The sequence below is a fragment of the Danio rerio genome, chromosome 12, assembly GCF_052040795.2.
Source record: "Danio rerio strain M-AB ecotype USA chromosome 12, GRCz13ab, whole genome shotgun sequence".
In the NCBI taxonomy this organism is placed as follows: domain Eukaryota; kingdom Metazoa; phylum Chordata; class Actinopteri; order Cypriniformes; family Danionidae; genus Danio; species Danio rerio.
In genome coordinates, this window is record NC_141032.1 from 30,745,001 (window position 1) to 30,771,427 (window position 26,427).

The following is a 26,427-nucleotide window of genomic DNA, read 5'->3' on the forward strand; positions in this document are numbered from 1 at the left end:
CATGACAATATCAGTCTGAACCTCTTTAATTGCAGTCTATGGGACAGTTGCTAGGGTGCAGTATCTGGTTGTTAGGGTGTGGCTAGAAAGTTAAAAGGCCATCAGTGATTGGCTGCTGGCTAGACTGAGTTAAATGAGCTCAGCCATTAGTCTGTAGGACAGTCTGATGCAGAGTTATGAGCTCACAAAGTTTGATCCCATGTAAAGTCAATGAGAGTCTTTTGCAATGGAAGTCTATGGGACGGTTTCTAGGGTCCAAAAGTGGTTGCTAGGGCGTGGCCAGAAAGTTTAAAGGTGATCAGTCATTGGCAGTTTGATAGTCTGAGTTAAATGAGCCCAGTTAGAAGTCTGTGTGACATTCTGATGCGGAGTTATGAGGTCACAAAGTTTGATCCAATGTTACGTCTATGGGATTTTTCCGACGGTCCCGGGACGTTTTTCGGGAAACCGAAAGTCGGATCAGTCGGAAAGGATATAGCAACTCGAGTCAGAATAGTTCGGAGGTCTGACCCAAGTTTGATGGTCATAGCTTGAATGGCCTAGGAGGAGATAGAGTTTAATTTTTAGTCTCAGAAGAAGAATAATATAGAAAAATAAAAATAATAATAATAAGTTTAATAGGATAACAGTAGTCTGGCTTGCTACACAAGCCAGCCTAATAATAATAAGTTTAATAGGATAACAGTAGTCTGGCTTGCTACACAAGCCAGCCTAATAACTAGATTCTTAAAGTTTGAGAACAAACTTTGAGGCTGGCTTGTGAAAGCCTGACGGTAATAGTTTATTTAGTTTAAACAGTTATAAAAAGTATGAAAAGATAGATAGATAGATAGATAGATAGATAGATAGATAGATAGATAGATAGATAGATAGATAGATAGATAGATAGATAGATAGATTAGCATGTTATTACCATGATTTTAACGTGAAATAGCATGTTGTTAGCATGATTCTAGCATGAATTAGCATGTTACTAGCATGATTTTAGCATGAATTAGCATGTTGTTAGCATGATTTTAGCATGAATTAGCATGTTACTAGCATGATTTTAGCATGAATTAGCATGTTGTTAGCATGATTTTAACATGAATTAACATGTTGTTAGCACGATTCTAGCATGAATTAGCATGTTACTAGCATGATTCTAGCATGAAATAGCATGTTGCTAGCATGATTTTAGCATGAATTAGCACAATTCTAGCATGAATTAGCATGTTGTTAGCATGATTCTAGCATGAATTAGCATGTTGTTAGCATGATTCTAGCATGATTTAGCATGTTACTAGCAAGATTCTAGCATGAATTAGCATGCTACTAGCATGATTCTAGCATAAATTAGCATGTTGTTAGCATGCTTCTAGCATGAATTAGCATGTTACTAGCATGATTCTAGCATGAATTAGCATGTTGTTAGCATGATTCTAACATGAATTAGCATGTTACTAGCATGATTCTAGCATGAATTAGCATGTTGTTAGCATGATTCTAGCATGATTTAGCATGTTACTAGCAAGATTCTAGCATGAATTAGCATGCTACTAGCATGATTCTAGCATAAATTAGCATGTTGTTGGCATGCTTCTAGCATGAATTAGCATGTTACTAGCATGATTCTAGCATGAATTAGCATGTTGTTAGCATGATTCTAACATGAATTAGCATGTTACTAGCATGATTCTAGCATGAATTAGCATGTTGTTAGCATGATTCTAGCATGAATTAGCATGTTGTTAGCATGAATTAGCATGAATTAGCATGTTGTTAGCATGATTCTAGCATAAATTAGCATGTTGTTAGCATGTTTCTAGCATGAATTAGCATGTTACTAGCATGATTCTAGCATGAATTAGCGTGTTACTAGCATGATTTCAGCATGAATTAGCACAATTCTAGCATGAATTAGCATGTTGTTAGCATGATTCTAGCATGAATTAGCATGTTGTTAGCATGATTCTAGCATGATTTAGCATGTTACTAGCAAGATTCTAGCATAAATTAGCATGCTACTAGCATGATTCTAGCATAAATTAGCATGTTGTAAGCATGCTTCTAGCATGATTTAGCATGTTACTAGCATGATTCTAGCATGAATTAGCATGTTGTTAGCATGATTCTAACATGAATTAGCATGTTACTAGCATGATTCTAGCATGAATTAGCATGTTGTTAGCATGATTCTAGCATGATTTAGCATGTTACTAGCAAGATTCTAGCATGAATTAGCATGCTACTAGCATGATTCTAGCATGAATTAGCATGTTACTAGCATGATTCTAGCATGAATTAGCATGTTACTAGCATGATTCTAGTATGAATTAGCATGTTGTTAGCACGATGCTAGCATGAATTATTATGATACTAGCATGATTCTAGCATGAATTAGCATGTTACTAGCATGAATCTAGCATGAATTAGCATGTTGTTAGCATGATTCTAGCATGGATTAGCATGTTACTAGCATGATTTTAGCATAAATTAGCATGAATCTAGCATGAATTAGCATGTTGTTAGCATGATTCTAGCATGAATTAGCATGTGACTAGCATGATTCTAGCAAGAATTAGCATGTTGTTAGCATGATGGATGGATAGATAGATAGATAGATAGATAGATAGATAGATAGATAGATAGATAGATAGATAGATAGATAGATAGATAGATAGATAGATAGATAGATAGATAGATAGATAGATAGATAGATAGATAGATAGGTAGATAGATAGGTAGGTAGATAGATAGATAGATAGATAGATAGATAGATAGATAGATAGATAGATAGATAGATAGATAGATAGATAGATAGATAGATAGATAGATAGATAGATAGATAGATAGATAGATAGATAGATAGATAGATAGGTAGAGGTAGATAGATAAAGGTAGATAGATAGATAGATAGATAGATAGATAGATAGATAGATAGATAGATAGATAGATAGATAGATAGATAGATAGATAGATAGATAGATAGATAGATAGATAGATAGATAGATAGATAGATAGATAGATAGATAGATGGTGTAAGAGCATGAGTCAAACAAGCCAACCCCCGCCTCTCTACGATGTTCTGATGCTGAGATATAGCTGGTGCCATATCGTTGCTAGGTTAGTCTGTTTTGTTGCTATGGAGTTGATTGACAGCTTAGACTGATGATGTATCAAAGCTTCTTGCCAGTATGAACAGTTAAAAACAACCCCCATGTCTCTATCACACTGCAGCATGACAATATCAGTCTGAACCTCTTTAATGGCAGTCTATGGGACAGTTGCTAGGGTGCAGTATCTGGTTGTTAGGGTGTGGCTAGAAAGTTAAAAGGCCATCAGTAATTGGCTGCTGGCTAGACTGAGTTAAATGAGCTCAGCCATTAGTCTGTAGGACAGTTTGATGCAGAGTTATGAGCTCACAAAGTTTGATCCCATGTAAAGTCAATGAGAGCATTTTGCAATGGAAGTCTATGGGACGGTTTCTAGGGTCCAAAAGTGGTTGCTAGGGCGTGGCCAGAAAGTTTAAAGGTGATCAGTCATTGGCAGTTTGATAGTCTGAGTTAAATGAGCCCAGTTAGAAGTCTGTGTGACATTCTGATGTGGAGTTATGAGGTCACAAAGTTTGATCCAATGTTACGTCTATGGGATTTTTCCGACGGTCCCGGGACGTTTTTCGGGAAACCGAAAGTCGGATCAGTCAGAAAGGATATAGCAACTCGAGTCAGAATAGTTCGGAGGTCTGACCCAAGTTTGATGGTCATAGCTTGAATGGCTTAGGAGGAGATAGAGTTTAATTTTTAGTCTCAGAAGAAGAATAATATAGAAAAATAATAATAAGTTTAATAGGATAACAGTAGTCTGGCTTGCTACACAAGCCAGCCTAATAAGTTTAATAGGATAACAGTAGTCTGGCTTGCTACACAAGCCAGCCTAATAACTAGACAGTAAAGTTCGTCGAGACAAACTTTGAGGCTGGCTTGACAAAGCCTGTTGGTAATAGTTTATTTAGTTTAAAAACAGTTTGAAAAAGTATAAGTAGCATGTTATTAGCATGATTCTAGCATAGATTAGCATGTTATTAGCATGAATTAGTATCTTATTAGTACGATTCTAGCATGGATTAGCATGTTATTAGCATGAATTAGCATGATTCTAGCACGATTTAGCATGTTACTAGCATAATTCTAGCATGAATTAGTGTGTTATTAGCATGATTCTAGTAAAATTAGCATGTTACTACCATGATTCTAGCATGAATTAGCATGTTATTAGCATGATTCTAGCATGAATTAGCATGTTATTAGCAAGATTCTAGTATGAACTAGCATGTCACTAGCATGATTCTAGTATGAATTAGCATGTCACTAGCATGAGTCTAGTATGAATTAGCATGTTACTAGCATGATTCTAGTATAAATTAGCATGTTATTAGCATGATTCTAGCATGAATTAGCATGTTATTAGCATGATTCTAGTATGAATTAGCATGTCACTAGCATGAGTCTAGTATGAATTAGCATGTTACTAGCATGATTCTAGTCTAAATTAGCATGTTATTAGTATGATTCTAGCATGAATAAGCATGTTACTAGCATGATTCTAGCATGAATTAGCATGTTATTAGCATGATTCTAGTATGAATTAGCATGATTCTAGTGTGAATTAGCATGTTATTAGCATGATTCTAGTATGAGTTAGCATGTTATTAGCATGATTCTAGCATGAGTTAGCATGTTACTAGCATGATTCTAGCATAAATTAGCATGTTACTAGCATGATTCTAGGATGAACTAGCATGTTACTAGCATGATTCCAGTATGAATTAGCATGTTATTAGCATGATTCTAGCATGAATTAGCATGATACTAGCATGATTCCAGTATGAATTAGCATGTTACTAGCATGAGTCTAGTATGAATTAGCATGTCATTAGGTTGATTCTAGTATGAATTAGCATGTTATTAGCATGATTCTAGCATGAATTAGCATGTTACTAGCATGATTCCAGTATTAATTAGCATGTTATTAGCATGATTCTAGCATGAATTAGCATGTTACTAGCATGATTCCAGTATGAATTAGCATGTTACTAGCACGGTTTTAGCATGAATTAGCATGATTCTAGCATGAAGTTAGCATGTTGTTAGCATGATTCTAGCATGAATTAGCATGTTGTTAGCATGATTCTAGCACGAATTAGCATGTGCTAAGGTGTTGCTAGGTGGTTGCTAAGGTGTTGATAGATTGTTGCTAGGGTGTCCTACGTGGTTGCTAGGTGGTTGCTAAGGTGTTGCTAGGCGGTTGCTAGGGTGTTTTGAGTGGTTGCTAGGTGGTTGCTAAGGTGTTGCTAGGTGGTTGCTAAGGTGTCCTAAGTGGTTGCTAGATGGTTGCTAGGGTATTCTGAGTGGTTGCTAAGGCGTTGCTAGGTGGTTGCTAGGGTGTTCTGAGTGGTTGCTAGGTGGTTGCTAAGGTATTGCTAGGTGGTTGCTAGGGTGTCCTGAGTGGTTGCTAGGTGGTTGCCAAGGCGTTGCTAGGCAGTTGCTAGGGTGTTCTGAGTGGTTGCTAGGTGGTTGCTAAGGTGTTGCTAGGCGGTTGCTAAGGTGTCCCAAGTGGTTGCTAGGTGGTTGCTAAGGTGTTGCTAGGTGGTTGCTAAGGTATTCTGAGTGGTTGCTAAGGCGTTGCTAGGCGGTTGCTAGGGTGTCCTGAGTGGTCGCTAGGCCCTTACTAAGGCATTACTAGGCCGTTGCTAGGTGGTTGCTAGGCGGTTGCTAGGGTAATTTGGGTGGTTTCTAGGCAGTTGCTAGGGTACCCTGGTTGGTTACTAGGCAAGCCTCACATACATGCTTGATAAAACATTTATACTTAGTAAGCATTTCTAGCAAGTTACAGTACTTGGCTAGTCAATATTAGCATGTAGCTAATCACTGCTAGCATGTGTAGCATTTAGGAAGTTCCGTTTGCTAGCATGAGTCAAACGAGCCAATCTCCAAGTCTCTACGATGTTCTGATGCTGAGATATAGCTGTTGATGAATGGTTGCTAGGGTACTCTGTTTTGTTGCTATGGGCGAGGTTACAGAGTGCACTTGAATGTGGTTGGCTGTCTAAGTAAAATGAACCAACCCCCATGTCTGTATGACACTGCTATGCAAAAATATGCATCTTGGCCTATTTTAATGGAAGTCTATGGAATCAATTTGGGGGCGTGGCTTGTGAGCTTCATTATCATATTGAGATGCTCATTGGTTGTCTGAGTCAGATGAGCCATCCCCCAAGTCAATAGGACACTGCTAAGCAAAGATATGCATGTAGGCCAGTTATTAACATTAGTCTAGTATGAATTAGCATGTTACTAGCATGATTCTAGTACAAATTAGCATTACATTAGCATGTTTCCAGTATGAGTTAGCATGTCATTAGCATGATTAGCATATGAGTAGCATGTTGCTAGCATGATTGGCATGTCATTAGCATGTTAGAATTATAAGCATTCGATAGCACACCTAATTACATTCTATAGGACAGTTGCTAGGGTGCAGTATGTGGTAGTTAGGGGTGTGGCTAGAAAGTTAAAAGGCCATCAGTGATTGGCTGCTGGCTAGACTGAGTTAAATGAGCTCAGCCATTAGTCTCTATGACAGTCTGATGCAGAGTTATGAGCTCACAAAGTTTGATCCCATGTTAAGTCAATGAGAGTTTTTTGTAATGGAAGTCTACGGGACAGTTGCTAGGGTGCAGTATGTGGTAGTTAGGGGTGTGGCTAGAAAGTTAAAAGCTCATCAGTTATTGGCAGTTTGGTAGTCTGAGTTAAATGAGCTCAGCCATTAGTCTCTATGACAGTCTGATGTAGAGTTATGAGCTCACAAAGTTTGATCCCATGTTAAGTCAATGAGAGTCTTTTGAATGGAAGTCTACGGGACAGTTGCTAGGGTGCAGTATGTGGTAGTTAGGGGAGTGGCTAGAAAGTTAAAAGCTCATCAGTTATTGGCAGTTTGGTAGTCGGAGTTAAATGAGCTCAGCCATTAGTCTGTAAGACAGTCTGATGCAGAGTTATGAGCTCATAAAGTTTGATCCCATGTTAAGTCAATGAGAGTCTTTTGAATAGAAGTCTATGGGACAGTTACTAGGGTCCAAAAGTGGTTGCTAGGGCGTGGCTAGAAAGTTTAAAGGTGATCAGTCATTGGCAGTTTGATAGTCTGAGTTAAATGAGCCCAGTTAGAAGTCTGTGCGACAGTCTGACGCAGAGTTATGAGCTCACAAAGTTTGATCCAATGTTAAGCCTATGGGATTTTTCCGACAGTCCCGGGACGTTTTTCGGAAAACCGAAAGTCGGATCAGTTTGAGGAGATATAGCAACACGAGTGAGAATAGTTTGGAGGTCTGGAGCAAGTTTGGTGGTAATAGCTCAAAAGCTCTAGGAGGAGATAGAGTTAGAAATTTAGTCTCAGAAGATTAATAAAAAAAAAAATAAAAAAAATAATAATAAGTTTAAATAGCATTTCAGTAGTCTGGCTTTGACAAGCCAGCCTAATAAGTTTAAATAGCATTTCAGTAGTCTGGCTTTGACAAGCCAGCCTAATAATAAGTTTAATAGGATAACAGTAGTCTGGCTTGCTACACAAGCCAGCCTAATAATAAGTTTAATAGGATAACAGTAGTCTGGCTTGCTACACAAGCCAGCCTAATTACAATGACAGAGATGAAAATCCCCCCATTTGCTTTCTACTGCCTGAAGCACAAGTCTTTGACCCCTAATCCTTAACACTATAATGATGTCAGAGGTTCAGAAATGACAAGCAAAGTCCTGCTTACTCTCCCAAGAGCACTGCAACGGGATTTGAGTCCGAAAGACCCCATTCATTCCCTCAGAGAAATGTTAAAAGGAGACAGACTTAATGAATTCCTGTAGAGAACTCTTTCATTTCATCTCACAGAGCCTTTTAGTTCAAGCCACAGTGATCAATAGAGACAAGGGTCCTCATTCAGATGAGACACTAGCTGAGCTGACACCAACACCTTTGTTTCAAGCCCAATTTAAACAGATTACACAAACACACTGGATTTGGCATCTCGCAGTGGAATTCCCTCTTTTGAAAGAGTTACACGGGCTAATAATGGGGACTGAAGACTTTTCTTGCTGCAACAAAGTAGCCAACAGAAGCTTAAGACTGAAAATAGTTCAGCTAATCCTGACCCGGGTCTTCACACGTTCTGTTCGGTGCACGAGTGAGATGTATTTTGATATCTGTGACAGGATGACTGACAGCTACAGTGATGGAGAAAGATGTGTGTCCATGTGTGTGTGTTTATCTGTCAGCTTGTAGCTTGGAACTCTTTGAATAATGTTTAAAGGCAGGTGTGACGGCTGGAGAGATGAGGTATTCCCTCTGTAGAGAGAAAGAGGCGCAGTGCTTTCTGTGTGCTCTGCATGCCAATGATGAAGAGCCTGGTTAAAAATAGAGCTGCAGTCACACAACCTTAAATATTTAATCTCCTACATCTCGTCGCTGGAGGAGAAGAGAGAAAGTAGGGTAGGATAAGAGAAATACAGAGTACTCACAGGCTAAACTTTGGAAAGATGGGTGGGTGTTAAAATATATATATGGTTGTCATTAATTACTCACCCTCATGTTGTTTTTTTAAACCGGTTTCTTTATGTTCTGAGGAACACGACAGTATTTTTAAAATGTACTAGTTTAATCTTCCTTGCAACTTTGGTATTATAAAATTAATGAGGAATGAAGCTTTTCCAAAGCATGCATTAATTTTGTAAGAGGAATGTGCTGTTTTTAAAGGGAACTGATTTTAAGACTAAAACTATTTTGTTTTACAACAAAAAAACTAAAATGAACTTTACAAATTATAATTATAGAATGTATTAAAAGTCTAGGTATTTTACATTATTAAAAAACTGTGTATGTTGGGGGAGTAATGAATGAATTACAAGAAAGTCTATTCAAAATGACAAATAAAAACTACATGAAGGTATATAAATATTTATATATAGAGTTTAAGTCAGAATTATTAGCACCCCTGTTTATTTTTTCCCCAATTTCTGTTTAATGGAGAGAAGATTTTTTTTAACACATTACTAAACAAAATAGTTTTACTAACTCAATTCAACTAACAGATTTATTTTATCTTTGCCATGATGACAGTAAATAATATTTGACTAGATATTTTTCAAGAGATTCTATACAGCTTAAAGTGAGATTTAAAGGCTTAACTGAGTTAATTAGGTTAACTAGGCAGGTTAGGGTAATTAGGCAAGTTATGGTATACCAATGGTTTGTTCTGTCGACTATGTGAAAAATATATAGCTTAAAGGGGGCAATATTGACTTAAAATGTTTTTTTTCTAGCAGAAATAAATCAAATAAGACTTTCTCCAGAAGAAAAAAAAAATATTATTAGATAAAATAACTATATTCAGTTTTTATCCATCTCAATCTCATCTCAGCCTCACTAGAAAAAGAAAATTACCAACAAACCAACAAATAATATTTCAAATTCAGTCTGTTTTTCAAAATGGTACATCTTCAAAACAGAAAATATCTGAGACTGTGGTTTTAGAATGGCATGATATGCCAGAATTTTCATTTTTGGGTCAATTCCTCCACAAACTTAGTTGAATGAATTGTTCCAAAAAATTTTGTGAAATCACATAAAATATAAATTAATTTATTCATTCATTCATTTTCCTTCGGCTTAGTCCCTTTACTTATCAGGAGTCGCCACAGCGAAATGAACTGCCAACTTATCCAGCATAGGTTTTACAAAGCGGAAGTCCTTTCATTGCGGATGCAACTCAGTACTGAGAAACACCCATACACTCTCATGTGCACACACAAACACTACGGCCAATTTAGTTAATTCAATTCACCTATAGCACATGTCTTTGGACTGTCTGGGAAACCAGCGCATTTGGAGGAAACCCACGCCAACACAACAAGAACATTAAGTTCTATATTTTTCATAATATTTATTTAATTTCTAATAAAAAAACATGGTATTTGTAGATTTAATTTACAAAATTAATACCTACAATAAAATGTGTATAAAACTATGGTGTTTGGTGTTACGGTGGTGCAGTGGGTAGCACCTCACAGCATGAAGGTCACTGGTTCAAGCCTCAGCTCGGTTCAACAACCTCTGCTCCAGTTTCCCCCAAAAGTCCAAAGATATGCGGTATAGTTGAATTGGGTAAGCTAAATTGTCCGCAGTGTATTTTTGTGATTTTTCCCATTGATGGGTTGCAGCTGGAAACATAAAACATGTGCTGGATAAGTTGGCGGTTCATTCCGCTTTGGTGATCCCAGATTAATAAAGGGACTAAGCTGAAAAGAAAATGAATGTATGAATGAAATTAAACTAATTCAACAATGTGTTTATTGAATGTGTGTGTTATCTCTTTCTATGCTTATTACCATTAGCACTTTTAGCTTAGCAACATGCTAACATAAACATGGCTCAACTGTGAAATTAATTATGGCTCTAGTCACCTGTGTGCACGCAGAATGCTATATGTAAAGAAAGGTTAAATGCTGCCTAAAGAGACAGCAGACATCAAAGCTGATCGCTGTGTTGGAATATAGCCAGAAAGATGCAGGAATAATGAGAACGATAAGTACATAGCAGGTCTCAGAGAAAAAAAAAATGTAGAGAGAGAAAGTGTACATTTAGAAAAATAATCCTCTTACTGCAGAGTTATCAGAGACTTTATTGACAACATTCTTACTGCAGATAAGAGGGTTACGCATTTACTCGCATGTGGTACAGACTGTGCCAGTCAGAATGATTTTCAATACATAGGCTGTTCTTTCAATCTATTCATAGCACAGGCAGGGAAAAATGGTTATGTCTGCAGTTTCCCCGTGAAGCCACTCTGGCAGAAAAGTCAAACCGGTTCAGTGTCAAACCTCAGCGAAACGTGCCTGGAGATCCTAAGTCACTTAACGACCACACCGTGCATAATGTGATAGGTTCAGTATCACTGAAAATGATTTAAACAGACTACAGTTTTAGTATTGCAAACTCCCAAAAGCTGCTGCACAAGCTCTTTCCTAGACGTCACCGTTGAAATGGTGATAGGAAGTGAAGAAGCAGCCTCTGTGCGGTGGCTAGAGCTCAGGCCGGACAGCAGAGGAGAGATAAAGGTTAAGTACACATCTACAGGGAGAGGAAAGCAGCCTCAGAGCCTGGCCTTTTGTTCGGTGAATGGATCACGCTGATGGATGGATCTAGAAAGCGCTTACGACTGCAGGTCATTAGCAGCGAAACGTTAGCAAGGTGTTTTCACCAAAAAAATCAGTCTACTTGGGGGAATACAGAGGCTTTATTTAAACAAAAAGCATTGAAGTGTCTGTGTAAGGCAACTCGATATTGCTGTGCATGTTTACTTGCGCAGTTATTTTTGTAGTCAAACTACAATCCAACTGGCAAAATACAGTGCCTCCAGAAATTATTCATAGTGCTTCACTTTTTCACATTTATGTTACAGTGTTATTCCGAATTGAATTGAATTCATTTATTTATTTCCTCAAAATTCTACACACAATACCCTATTATGACAATGTGAAAAAATATTTTTTTTAATAAAAAATAAAAAACCTGACAAATCACATGTACAGAAGTATTTGCAGCCTTTCTCGTGAAGCTCTAAATTGAGCTCAGATGTATTTTGTTTCCACTGATCATTCTTGAGATATTTTAGCAGCTTAATTGGAGTTCACCTGTGGTAAATTCATTTGATTGGACATGATTTGAAAAGGCATGTCAAAGCACAAAACAAGTATGAAGACAAAGGAATTGTCTGTAGATTGTCTCGAGGCACAAGGCTGGGGAAGTTTACAGAAAATTTTTTGCTGCTGTGAAAGTTCCAATGAGCACAGTGGCCTCCATCATCCATAATTGGAAGATGTTTGGAACGACCAGAACTCTTCCTAGAGCTAGCCATCAATCTAAGCTGAGTGATCAGGGGAGAAGGGCCCTAGTCAGGGAGCAGATCAATAACCCAATGGTCACTCCAGCTCCAGGGTTTTTATGTGAAGAGAGGAGAAATTACAAAAGGACAACCATCTGTGCAGCAATCCACCAATCAATCCTGTATAGTAGAGTGGCCAGACGGAAGCCACTTCTCGCCTGGAATGTGCCAAAAGGCATCTGAAGGACTCTCAGACCATGAGAAAAAAAATTCTCTGGTCTGATAAGACTAAAATTGAAGTTTTTGGATTGAATGCCAGATGTTATGTTTGAAGAAAACCACTCACCCCTCATCACCAGTTCATCTTCCAGCAGGACAATGACCCAAAGCACGCCTCCAAAATATCTATGGACTGGCTTCATAACAACTCGGTGAATGTCCTTGAGAGGCCCAGCCAGAACCCAGACCTAAATCCTATCGAACATCTCTGGAGAGATCTGAAAATGGCTGTACACAGTCGCTTCCCATAAAACCTGATGGAGCTTGAGAGGTACTGCTAAAAGAAAGGGGCAAAAATTCTCAAAGACAGATGTGCCAAGCTTGCGGCATCATATTCAAAAAGACTTGAGCTTTCAAAAAGGCTGTAATTGCTGCCAAAGGTGCATCAACAAAGTATTGAGCAAAGGCTGTGAATACTTATGCACATGTGACTTTTCGGGTTTTTATTTTCAATAAATTTAAAACAATTATTTTATTTTATTTATTGTCATTATGGGTTTTTTTGTGTAGAATTTTGAGGAAATAATGAATTTAATCCATTTTGGAATAGGGTTGTAACATAAAAAATGTGTAAAAATAAAGCGCTATTTTACCTATATTTCTGTCTAACAGAGAGACAATTTTTTCCACATTTCTAAACATAATAGTTTTAACAACTCATTTCTAATAACTTATTTATTTTATCTTCGCTATGATTACAGTACATAATTTTTTACTAGATATTTTTCAAGACAGTTCTATACAGCTTAAAGTGATATTCAAAGGCTTAAATAGGTTAATCAGGTTAGCTAGGCAGGTTAGGGTAATTGGGCAAGTTATTGTATAACAATGGTTTGATCTGTAGAAAATAAAAACAAAAATAGCTTAAAGGCGCTAATAATATTGACCTAAAAATGATGTTTAAAAAATTTAAAACTGCTTTTATTTTAGCCAAAATAAAACAAATAAGACTTTCTCCAGAAGAAGAAAATATTAGCAGACATACTGTGAAAATTTAGGTCTCTAGAGCTTAGAAAAGGGAGGAAAAGGAGGAGATGGGGTGGAAGGGGGGATTCTGCCAAAATGAAGATAGCACAGGAAGAAAACAATCCATTTATAGTAAGCTTGGGTCACTCAAGGATCAAATCAATGGATGGCCAAGCACATATGATGACAATTTCTGTACCAACAAAGGTCATGGCATCACTCTCAGACAATACAAATTTGTGATGGCAGTTTCTGCTTTAAGCGCCAAATTCTTGGAAAATGTTAGGCCCTATTTTCTCAACAGAACACACCCCATGACAGCTGTCTGGTATCTAAACATCACTATGGAATTGTGCACCTATTCAAGGCCACTGAGTTCTCTGTCGGCGATAGACATGCCACACTGACAGAATTGACAAGGAATGGTTTGAGGAACACGCTGGTGAATTTCTGTTATGTATCCTCTAAATTCAGCTGATATGAACCCAAATATTTCCTTTGTGCCTTGGAAAATCAGGACTAAATTACATGACCATTAACCCAGCAAACAGTCATTTTTGAATTTGCAGAAACACTAAAGTGGAATGTTACAAAATAAAATTTGATATTTAAAATAAATGGCTAAATATACTACAAAAAACAAATAAAATGTTAAAATAAATATAGATAAAAAACATTTGCAATGTCAAAATTGATAAACATCTAATATGAATTCAAAGATCAATACTGGGTCACGGCAGTGTTATATTAAAAGTTCATTTAAGGGTACTGTACTTCTAGGGTACTACTTTTATGATTGTGTGTTTGTGTTTCTAAATAATAATCTGCCCTGTCAGCCTGACTCATTTGGCTAAAAGACACAGCCACATGACACAGAAACATTCATTCAGACTGCCCTCATCTTACCCGTATCTTTTGACCTTCCTCTAATCTCAGCACAGACACACTTCACAAACCCCAGACAGCAAATCCCATTTTCTCTGACTCGCAATCCATACACAAAAACATCAAAAATGCGATTATAATGCCTACCACCCATCGATTTCAGGAAGTGTAACCCTTCAGCCTGACACACCAGGGCATAATTTAACAAACATCACGCAGAACATACTGAATTTTATCTCCTTTCTGCACCATGCATTTTGTATTTGGCAGCTTCTAGTAGGCTTAAAGGCAACTACTAAATCTAGAAGACACTAACTTTTCATAAAAAAGCCATAGGGGGGTACCAATCTGACAGAACCAAGCTGACTACTCTGTCCTCAAATGCCCTGAACTGGCATTACAGACAGCAGAGTGAGTGAATTATTATGGTTGGCATTCTTTGCCTTAAGTGCCCTGGCTCCGCCCACAATGCCCTGCTATGTCTCTCAGGAGCGCCCCCTGTTGGTGTTACCTTTTAAAGTGGCTAAGCAGGGTCCCGACCAGCTCTCCGATGCGGCTGTCTCCCGCTGGCACCATGCCCTGCAGGCACACGATCAGGTCCCGGTTGTCTTTGGTATGGAAGACGACCAGCTGGTCCTTCCCAGGGGAAATGCTCACTCCGGTCACCTGAAAGAGAGAGAAAGGGTGATGAGTGTTAAAGCAGCACACATACAGAGAAAGCAGACCACCATGTGCTAATAGGCACTGCCATAATCTAGTTCTCATTAACGTGTTTTGGAAACATTATGCATCAGCAATTCATTATTTAGCAACAAGGTGTGATGCATGCTAATGGGGCAGATGACCTTCAGAACCAGTTGCATTTTCATGTTTTAGCATTTCATATACTATTATAGAGTTTATAAATATTTAAAATTGGCTTTATTTACTATTATAGAGTTTATGAATATTTAAAATTGGCTTTATTTACTATTATACAGTTTATGAATATTTAAAATTGTCTTTCACTTATAATTTATAGTAATCTTGGGTATTTTGGATTTTTTTTCTAATTAACATAAAAATTATCCGCTGTGTAAAACATATGCTGGAATAGTTGACAGTTCATTCCGCTGTGGTGATCTCTGATAAATCATAAACTAGGGCGAAGGAAAATAAATAAAAAGAATATTTCCAATTTTGAAATTATCTTTTATTTTTTTCATAAAGTATTGATGAACAACTGAGCAATTGGGTGGCTCAGTGGTTAGCACTGTCACCTCACAACAAGGTCGCTGGTTTGAGTTACGGCTAAGCAAGTTGGCATTTCCGTGTGGAGTTTGCATGGTCTCCTCAGTGTTGGGTTGCTGTGTAAAAAATATGCTGGAATAGTTGGCGAGTCATTCCCCTTTGGCGACCTCTGATGAATCAAAGGACAAAGCTGAAGGAAAGTGAATGAATGTTTTCACTTTTTTTTAAGGTAATTTTGAGCATTTAAGATTCTTTTCTAATTAGCATGAAATTATCAGCTTTAGTTTATAGTAATTTTATTACATCACCTAAAAATATGTTTTATTTAACTGCCAAATCAACATTTCTCATTTAGATTTGTTTTTCATCTAAAGATTAAATTTTAAACTAATTCAGCTTTATTACAATTTGCAAATGACGTTGCATTTCTATTACATGCTAAATGTATAACAAAGCTAGTATTAATGAGCTTTATATCTCTTAATGAGTTTTATATATGCTGCAAAAAATGGCTGGAATAGTTGGAGGTTCATTCTGCTGCGGTGACCTCTGGTAAATCAGAGACTAAGCTGAAGAAAAATGAACGAATGTTTACAATTTTTTTTCATTTAATTATATTGTATTCATGTTAAATAAAAATATTGATGAACTACTGAACTGAGTGCCAGGGTGGCTCAGTGATTAGCACTGTTACTTAACAGCAAGAAATTTGCTGATTTGAGTCCCTGCTGAGCCAGTTTCGGTGTGGAGTTTGCATGATCTCTCAGTGTTCACATGGGGTTCCTCCGGGTGCTCTGGTTTCCTACCTACTCAAAAGACATGCGCTATAGGTGATATGAATAAACTACATTGGCTGTAGTGTAGGAGTGTGAATGCAAAAGTGTATGACTGTTTTCCAGTACTGGGTTGCAGCTGGAAGGGAATCCGCTGTGTAAAACATATGCTGGATAAGTTGGCGGTTCATTCTGCTGTGGCAACCCCTGATGAATAAAGGGACTAAGAAAAAGGAAAATGAATGAACTGAGCAATTATTCCCTAAATATTTACTTAACATCATTTAGTCCCTTTAAAAATCTAGGGTCGCCACAGTGGAATGAACTGCCAACTTATCCAGCATATGTTTTACACAGCGGATACCCTTATACACTACTGACAATTTAGCCTACCCAATTCACCTGTACCACATGTCTTTGGACTGCAGGGGAAACCGAAGCACCCAGAGGAAACCCACGCGAACGCAGAGAGAACATGCAAACTTCACACAGAAATGCAAACTGACCCAGCAGAGGCTCAAAATAGTGACCTTGCTGTGAGGCGACAGCACAACCTACTGCGCCACGCGTCACCCTATTTAAAATCAATTATCATTATAATTTTGCTCAGTTATTATTATAAAGTAGAAAATACTACTGGACACGATCAATATATTTGAATAGAGTCAAAATTTCATAACATTAAGCTTTTGAATTTGTTGACTTGATGTGTCATGATGAAGATGTTTGAGTTTCTGTATATGACATGACAATAAATGATTATAGTCTTCCCAAAGTAAAACGGTCATTTGTCTAGAAATGAAAGAGTAAATTATAGACTCTCTTGATCTGTAAATGGAATCATCAATATTTTTATGACATGGCAATGCCGCTCAGGTTGGTAAATGCAGAAACCAGAAATACTAACTTTGATGTTCATAATTCAGATTTGCATTCATGACATAGTAATCTAATGAACTGTAAAATAATTTGAAAACATTACCTTGAAAAACATAATTAAAAAACATTTGACTATGACATGATCACTTTTCATAGCTGCGCAAAAACTTGTGCTAAAAAATGTTTTAATTTGTTTACATTTTTGATTAAAAAGATTACATTTCTAAAACTGGACATTCAGACATCCCTATCTGATGTAAATACAACAGCAAGTGTATGTACAAAAGTGTTCTTATCCAGATTAAGCACTTTCCTTAAGGTAAACTATCTTTGGCTTTCATCTTTCTTGTTCACCCAGACAGAGGCTAGGGTTTACCGAACACAGTCTGGACTACAGTAAAAAACAGCTAGGGGGAAATCGAGTGTACAGACTCCCCTGCGGATCAGTATTCCTTGGCAAAAATCACTAGCTGAATAGATTAAGAAACCAAGGACTCCACACCACAGTTAGCAACATTTATCTTGCCCTCATTTATCACAAACTGAAGCTCAGCTAAAAAGAACCATTACAAAGATCTTGCTGATGGACTAAGAGAGAAAAGATGTGTGCGGGAGGGTGACAGCTGGTGTGAACAAATTAGGACCAAATGATAATACAGTCATTATGGCATGCCGGAAATGAGCAATTTGTCACTTACAGTATGAGTAAATATTTAAAGGACAGCTACAAAAGGCACGACATTAATAATCACTCCAGTTTTTTTTTCTTCCTTGTGTGAAGAACATTTTTAAAATCTAAGGAACCCTTTTCACACTGTAAAATAGACCTGAAGGGATAAAAGGATTTATTGGATGCCCAAGGTTCTCCAAAAAAGAATCTTTGTTTTTGAAGTGCACCTAAAATTATATTTAAAAGGTTCCTCTTATTATTTTAGAGATCTCCTACAATTTTGTTTGTGAATCCAAAACAAAAACCTAAACAAAACAAAACAAAACAAAAAAAACACTATAATTCTCATAATAGCATTTAAAATCAACAAATTTCTCAAAGAGCAAGTTTTGTTCAGTTCAGTTTATTGTGATTAGTTGATTGCTTAAAATGAGTCTGTTGTAGAAATAAAAAATGTTGGTTAACAGAAGAAGGATTTTTTTTATTTTACAGTATGTTTTATTATACTATTTCTTCTAAAGAAAGTCTTATATAAAGATACATAAATATATAATATTTAAAAAAAGTTAAAATTGTTATTATTATTGTTAAGACTTTATTTTGATGGTCCATTTTAGTATAAGTAGACTGACTGCTTAATATCTCTTAATACTGCTCCTTTAATGAAGATTTAGCTGACTATAAGAGACTTTGCAAGTACATGTCAACTTACACTAACCCTAACCCCAACGCTAACCCCAACCAAACATTCTACTAATTATCTAATGAGAATCAATTGGCATGCAGATGCAATGTAACTTAAATTTAACAAATGGACCATCAAAATAATGTGTGACTTTATTATTTTTAGCATTATTATTATTAATAATATTGGCTCCTTTTTATTAGCTTTTTTTACCAATTGGCTACACAACAAACTCTGTTGTCCAATGACTTGCTAAACTGACCTAGTGATGGTAATTAGTAATAGTATGTACTGCCATGGAAAGGACAAAAGAAACTACTATTAAAGAAACCAGCTATTAAAACTTTTATGTTTAAAAGTGTGTTGAAAAAATATTTTCGTTTAACAGCACTTGGAAAATATTTGTAAAAGAATTAAGATTTCAAAAGGGCTAATAATTTCAAATAAAAATAAAACATTGTCTTCAATTGTATTTGACAAAAGTTTTCCTTCCATCAGAGATCATAAATACTCCACGCAGTAAGGACTGCGTTGATTTTATAATTTTATATTCATACATATCTAGGGCCCGTTATTGACAATATGTTGACATTTCAACCTAACAATCAGTCTGTCTATAAAAAAGTTTAACAAAGAACGTTTCGGGTTTGTACTTCTATGATGACACTGTTTTATAAACAATTTATAGAATCTGCTTTATCTTTTTTGCGTTGTAGCTTGGTACGGTAATCAGACTTTGTCAAATAAAAACAGGTTGTGTTGCCTGGTGAAGGTGGCAGGCAAGATCATTGGTTTTAACCAAACTAGTCCAATGGTAATTTACCATAATTATGTTTTAAACAGAGCTTAGGGTATCTCATAAACCCCGGATCACCCATTGTATTCTATGTTTCAACTGTTGACATCAGGATATCGTTTTAGAGCTTCTATTTGCAGGAGAAAAAAAAATTAGGAATTCTTTTAAAATGGTGGCCATTAGGTCATTAAATGAGTCCAGCGGTGAGGGAGATTTACCTAAAAATGATGTGTATTGTATGTTGTGTGGTTATATTTTGTTAATGTGTACATGGAACTTCGCCTGTGTTACGGCACCTTGGTGCAATTTTAGTTTATCTAAACGGGGTAATAAAGTTGAGTGCGAGTCGGAGACTTTACGATAACTCTTTACAATAAGGTTCATTAGTTAATGCATTTACTAACATGAACTATTAATGAACAACACTTGTTTAGCATTTATTAATCATAATTGAACATTTACTTCTGCAATAATAACATTCAAGTCCATGCTTGTTAACATTAGTTAATGCACTGTGAGTTAACATGAACTAACAACTGTATTTTCATTAACTAACGTTAAATAACATAAACAAATACAGTAGTAAATGTATTGTTCATTGTTTGTTCATGTTAGTAGATGCATTACTTAACATTAACTAATGAACCTTATTGTAAAGTGTGACCGACTTTACTACTGTACATCAGTTGAAGTCAGTGTCCAATGATGACATTGATAAACTGGTTGATCAACCAAAACCTTCATCACAAGCACAACATCAGTAAAGAGAGTATATGCACAAGCAATTCATACCAAGCAGAAAGTTGATCCATGATCATTTCATAGATGCAAGAGTTTATATGCAATTATTACATAGATGTAAAGAGATCCTAGAAGAACTATTTCATAAATGCAAGAATACATGCAAGGGATTCAGAAAATCCAATGCTGCCAATGAGGAAACTATTACGGCATTATGTACATATAACTGGAATTCCTGTCGACTGAATTGATTTCTTTTTTTTTTTTTTTTTTACAAACATTTTACCTTCACATACATACTTAATGGACGATAACATTAATGAAAAAAAATCATAATAAGGGCACTTTAAGAGTGTATCCCCATAATACTTATAGAAACATGGATTGAGAATCCCTGGAGTCTCTAATCGAATGAGTCTCATTATCGCTAACCAAACACATAATACTACAGCTCCTACTCTTTTGTCAAATATTGATATCATGCAGTGTATTTCTGTGTGCTATAGGGTGTAAATCTTCTTCTCTCCTCTCTATACTGATTTTATTATCATTTCCACTCATCATGATGAGGTAAATGACTCATAAATGACTACAAATGAGGACTACAAAGAGCATTCAAGAATATAAAGAGCCTGCAACAGGAGAGAGAAGATGAAAACAAAGAAACACCACAGAAGTGCGAAGAGACACACACAAGCCTGAGCAGAAGGAGCACACAGAGGAGGCAAATCTGTGCACATGCCGGAACGATACTAGACATCAGCTGATCTCCGTCACCATGACAACCCCATCCCCTGGGATGTTGGCATGACAACAGAGGAGAGGGAGATGGATGCGGAGAGGAGGAGGAGCAGAGTGGATTGTTTTGGGGGGGATTAGCGTGGTGCTTATTTATTTATTTTTTGGGATAATATCTCTGTATTTTTCTAGGACATGCTTCCAGCAAAAGCATTTAATAATGCAATGAGCGACCGTGATGTCCTTTATGTCTTCAAGGTGTGAAGTGTCACATAAATAATTTTTCCCCATTTCCCCTGACTGGTGTGATTCTCTGTTGCTGGGGCAATAAATATATGTGAGGGGCAGGTCAGGTTCAGCCGGGCAGTGACCTTCTGCTAATCAAGAGATGTTAACTGCTCTATTCCAGCAATCATAGATTTATCAGCGTGAAGCAATTTCTTATCTGAACCATAAACAAAGCAATTAAAAAATCTATTGATGTTTGTGTGAGATGAAGAACAGAGAGTTCTGATGGATTTATACTATAATTTAATGTGTTAATGCATTTCTTTTGCTCTCACTACTATAGGATGTGTTAGTTTAGTTTGTTAAGGGGCAGGACATGTTAATTCATTTATTTTGCTCTCACTACAATAGGGTGTGTTAGTTTAGTTTGATTAATTGCATAAAATATAACAAGTCGGACCACAAACTGCATAAAGAGTCAAAAATATAGTTGCTAAAATCCAAACAAAGCAGTCGAGTGACATTTCGCTATACTGTATGCTATCTATATCTCAATAAAAATTATGTCAGTTTGACTGATGAAGAATTTAGCTATTGAGTGTATGATTCTTTTGATATATGGTGATGTTTATTCAACTGTTGGATTGTATGTAGTATGTGCTATTTCACTGGCAATAATTTGTATTATTTTAACACATATAAGGACTAGTGCGTTTCAAGATAATGTTATAATAAAGTATTATACAACCCACCACAATCTAATTCGTCCCCAAACAAACTAAAGCATTGCCGTCACAACTTGGCTTACTAAAAAGCAATGCAGCATGATTTCTACCAAAATATTAGTTTTCCCTTCATGATCTGAGCTGTGATTTTAAAAACAAAGTATGTACAGTAGCAAAGTTAAACAAATGTTATATGTTATATGATCAAATGTTATATTAAAGGAGATTACCCCAAAATGAAAATTCTGTTATCATTTACTTACTCACTACTTGTTCCAAACCTTTATGAGTTTCTTTCTTCTGTTAAACACAAAAGAAGATATTTCGAAGACAACAGGAAACCTGTAACCATTGACTTCCATTGTATTTGTTTTTACTACTATAGAAGAAAAAACAAGTACTATGGAAGTCAGTGGTTACAGGTTTTTAGTTTTCTTTAAAATATCTTCTTTGTTTATGAGCATTTTGTGTTCAACAGAAGAAAGAAACTATAAATAGTGAGTATATTTTTATTTTGGGGTGAACTATCCCTTTAAAAAATAATAATAATAATAATAAAAAAATAAAAACAAAAATACATTAGTAAATAAATAAATACCTCATGGACAGCATTCCAAATCTAAATCCATTTAAAGCTATAATCCTTAAACAACGGCTTGACCCAAGCTACTATATGTTATGTAAACTGTAAATGGAAAGACAAGATGTTCTACCACAAATTCAGTACAGAATGAAATGCTTTGGGTTTAAGGATTAACAAAATCAGGAAGGATGTAAAAACAATACGATTTGAATTCAACTCATAAGAACATAATATCATATGAGCTATCCATTGTCATTTTCCTACAATTAAAGATGTGATTGGCATTCTTTTTCATTATCAAACTGTATGAATCACAAATATGACTGGCAGACATATTATGCTGCAGTGTGAATGCAAGCTATGATTAAGTGAGTTAGAACAGTGCTGATATTTACATTATAGAGTGGGATGCTCTTCATGGGCTTGTATTGCTTAAGGGGATCCATTTTGTAGAGATGGCGATCAGTGATGAGCAGCGCTCGGTCTTCTGCTTTATTGAAGCGATTGATCTGTTGAGATGATAATATTGCAGAGGTTAATATTAACAATGCCACTCTTGCTATGCTGACAGTCTGAAAACAATGAAGCACATACTTTGCGGACATTGCTGGAGAAGAGGACTCTCATGAACTTATCTTTCCTCTGCAGATCACTGGACACCAGAGTAAAGGAAGACGCTGTCCCAGGACTGTCCTTTTTCTAACAGGACAAAAAAAACTTGTTAAACATGCATTGTAATTTATTTAAACCAGATGTTAGTTTCAAATACTTAAACATTTTAAACACTAACCAGGTAGTTTCCTTCCCATGCTCTCTGCAGTCCGAGATCTGCTCTCTGACCCTTCAGACACTCCAATGTGGCCACTTTTGCCCTGATCTGCACAGTCTTCTCTGGAGAAAGGGGTTTAATCAGCGTCCAGGCCCACCATCTACATATACAATACAAATACACGAAAAAACTATTTTATACAGCATTTGATGCAATACAATATAAATGTTGCTTTGAAAATTCTTGATCATTGATCATTACATTGATCATTATACTGTTATTGAACACGGTGGTTCAATAGTTAGCACTGTTGCCTCACAGCAAGAAGGTCGCTGGTTTGAGCTCCAGCTGGGTCAGTTGGCATTTCTGTGTGGAGTTTGCATGTTCTCCCTGTGTTTGTGTGGGTTTCCTCTGGGTGCTCCAGTCACCTCCACATTCCAAGGACATGCGGCACAGGTGAAATGAATAAGGTAAATTGGCCATAGTGAATGTGTGGAAATGGAAGATTGTATGGGTGTTCCTCAGTACTGGATTGGCTGGAAAGGCAACTGCTGTGTAAAACATATGCTGGATAAGTTGGCGGTTCATTTAACTGTGGCAACCCCTGATAAATACAGGGACTAAGCCAAAGGAAAATTAATAAATGAATAGAAAATGAATTAAAGTTGGTCTCAAAATATGTAGAAATTAAAGTGAAACATACTGAAGTAAATTAATTTGACTTACACTTTTGTCGTTTAAATTGTGTACAGATAATTAATTATTTTTGACTGATCACGGAAGATATGGGATTCAAATTCAAACATTGTTTTCTGTATAATTTCTGCGTGTAAAAAAGAAACATTGTTAAAAAAATGAATAATCAATAAATAGTACTACCTAAATAAATACAGTGTTATTCAAAAAGAATACCACAACTTTGAAAATCTGTATTTATTCAAAGAAACATGATGGAACCATGGGTAATTAATCAATGTGAAGAGTACTTTAAGTTTTTCAAAACTTCAGAGCTTCCTTAAATCAATGATAGACAGAGCTTAGCTTTCCTTTTCTTCTTTGCAGAGTTCTCGATTTTCAAAGTTGTGGTATTCTCCTTTTAAATCACCCTGTACATGAACATTTTTGCAGGTTCAGGAGGAGGATGATAATAATTGCATAACATCCAAGTAAACAATAATAAAAAAAATGATCATACTAAATAAAGTTTTAAATTAGAACATTATCATGTGGGTTTTTTGTTTCATAAAGTTAAAAATATAAAAAAATATAAAAAGTTTTCTTTTATCGTAATTGAAAATCAGGGCTATACCACCAAATGTCCACTATTTTTTATAAAGTTAAAGCATTGTATTGTCTAAACTATATTAATATAAATGACTGAATATATGACAATTTTGTTATTTAATGCCACAAACTGTAATCTACTAATGTGATTTCTTCCAAATGAAAAATAAGATGTTTAACATTATTATTTTTATAGCCCAAATTGGCATATTTCTCTACATTAATCCAAAAAACAACAAAATACAGAGAAAAGGTTGATAATTAGTAAATAGCAGTAATTTCAGCTCATCTCAGTGAGATTTCTCACTCAAGTTGCTAATAATATAACATTATTTTTATTCTATGTCATTAACATCTAAATAATGTTGGACACAGTTGGACTTTTTAACAAGTTGTTTTTCTCTATTGTTTTCTCGAGGTCAGAGACGTGTTAAGGCTATTGTGAACAGATCTCCAACAAGACTTTGATCCAAAGATCAATATGTGCTCCGGGCACAACAGCCCAGTGAAACACAAGACAGCCTTTCTGTTCTGTGCTTAAACACCAATGAAACACAAAAGCCTACAGCAAAAAAAAAAAAATTCCTTGTCTAACAATGATAAAGCCTTGAAAGTGATGCATTGAGTCAGAGACATTTCACTTTATTACTTTTACACCGGGCACATCTGGACTCATATATGACTGTTCCATGAGTCACATAGAGTCTACCCACCATCATAGATGCCCACCTGTTATAGATGCTCCTCAGTGCCTCCTCAAACTTGCGCAAGACTTTAGGGGGTGTGGGCCACTTCACATGTTTTCCGTGGTCCTTCATGTCGCGGACGTTTTTGAAGCGTCGGATAACCTCACGGATGTACGACTTCACCTTGTATCGTCTGTATGCCCGGATAATGATGAGCGCGGCACGCATGCGGCGGTAACGCATTCTGGCCAGAGTACCACGCCAAACCTGAAACACACAGTGAGAGGAGAAAGAGCGAGATTAAAATTGCTGAGTAATTAAAATTTTACAATATGCAGATAATTATAATACTGTGTTAGTTGAGACACATGGAACACTGTAAAAAAAAATGTTCCACACAATTCCTTCACATTGTCCCACCACAAACCGAATAAGTAAACTTAATTGTTTTTACAAACTTAAGTGAACTGAACATAAAACATTTACATTGTCCCCAATAAAACTCAAGAATTGTAAAGTTTTAGATGAAAGACAATCAAAATCTACATTTCAGCAACTTTTGCTTTAGTTACTATTCCTTTTTTTACACAAATGTAAATGCTATTTTACTGAAAAATTATTTGAACCTGTGTTTCTCAACCACGTTCATCACATTTTCCATGTCTCCTTAACCAAACACACCGGATTCAGATCATCAGCTCATTAGCAGAGACCAAAAGACCTGGGTTGTTTCTGAATATGCGTTCTTTAGTGTTCTCGTGCTCTCATGTAACGACATCATCAACTGCCAAAGTTCAGTTCCAAAATTCAAGACCGCAAGAACGTATGACATCCAGGAAAGATCCAGGATGTCCTCTTGGTTTCGAAGATGCACCAATGCAGACTTGAACACAAAACTAGCTTGAGAAGTCCCAGAAGTCATAGTGGCTGAATGGAGGAGGTGGGAAGCATGGCATTTTATATGGATTTATTATTAACGTTTAGAGATATAACTTATTTATCTCAGGAGTTTCCCCAAATGAGACGGTGAAAGCAAACATTACCATAAAAATCCTTTTAAAGGTATAAACACATTAAGGGTAGATAAGCGAAATCTGTTTGATTTGTATTGTGCAAAGTATATTTGTAAGGTCTTAATGCAAAGTATATATTGTGAAAAGTGGGAAAAACAATAAATCATTAAATGAATGCTGTTATGTTTAAATAATTTTTCATTAAAATGCATGCAGGTCACGTCAGGAAGAACGCACCATCTCATTTCTCAGAGGACGCATTCTCTGTTATCACGGCCTCCCAAGTTTGTTCTTCCGAGGTGACCTGGCAAGACCGCTCTTCACAAGAACGCAAGTCCGTTCTCTGTGTTCTTGGAATTGAGAAATAGCCCTGTAATGGGTGTGATAGACAAAGGACTCATCCAAAACATGTTAGTGGTCCTCCAGAAACGTAGTTGAGAAACACTGGTCTAAACTATATATCTAACAAGAAAAAAAAAAGTTACATTTATAAATGTAAAAAATATATTTCAATAATATTTGTTTTACTTACTATTTTTTTTTATTTGCAGTGAATCTAACCTTGAAAATCTTCTGTAAACAATTGTATTAC

At 36.2% G+C, this 26,427-nt stretch overlaps 1 protein-coding gene across 1 annotated transcript in view; it reads right to left on the minus strand.

Moving 5' to 3' along the window:
• Window positions 1–26,427, minus strand: part of myo1d (myosin 1D) — a 157,427-nt gene that overhangs the window by 54,113 nt on the left and 76,887 nt on the right. Inside the window, 5 exon segments of the mRNA NM_001423964.3 lie at window positions 14,547–14,701; window positions 22,479–22,592; window positions 22,678–22,782; window positions 22,874–23,012; window positions 24,866–25,089. Coding sequence (NP_001410893.2) covers window positions 14,547–14,701; window positions 22,479–22,592; window positions 22,678–22,782; window positions 22,874–23,012; window positions 24,866–25,089 — 737 coding nt within the window.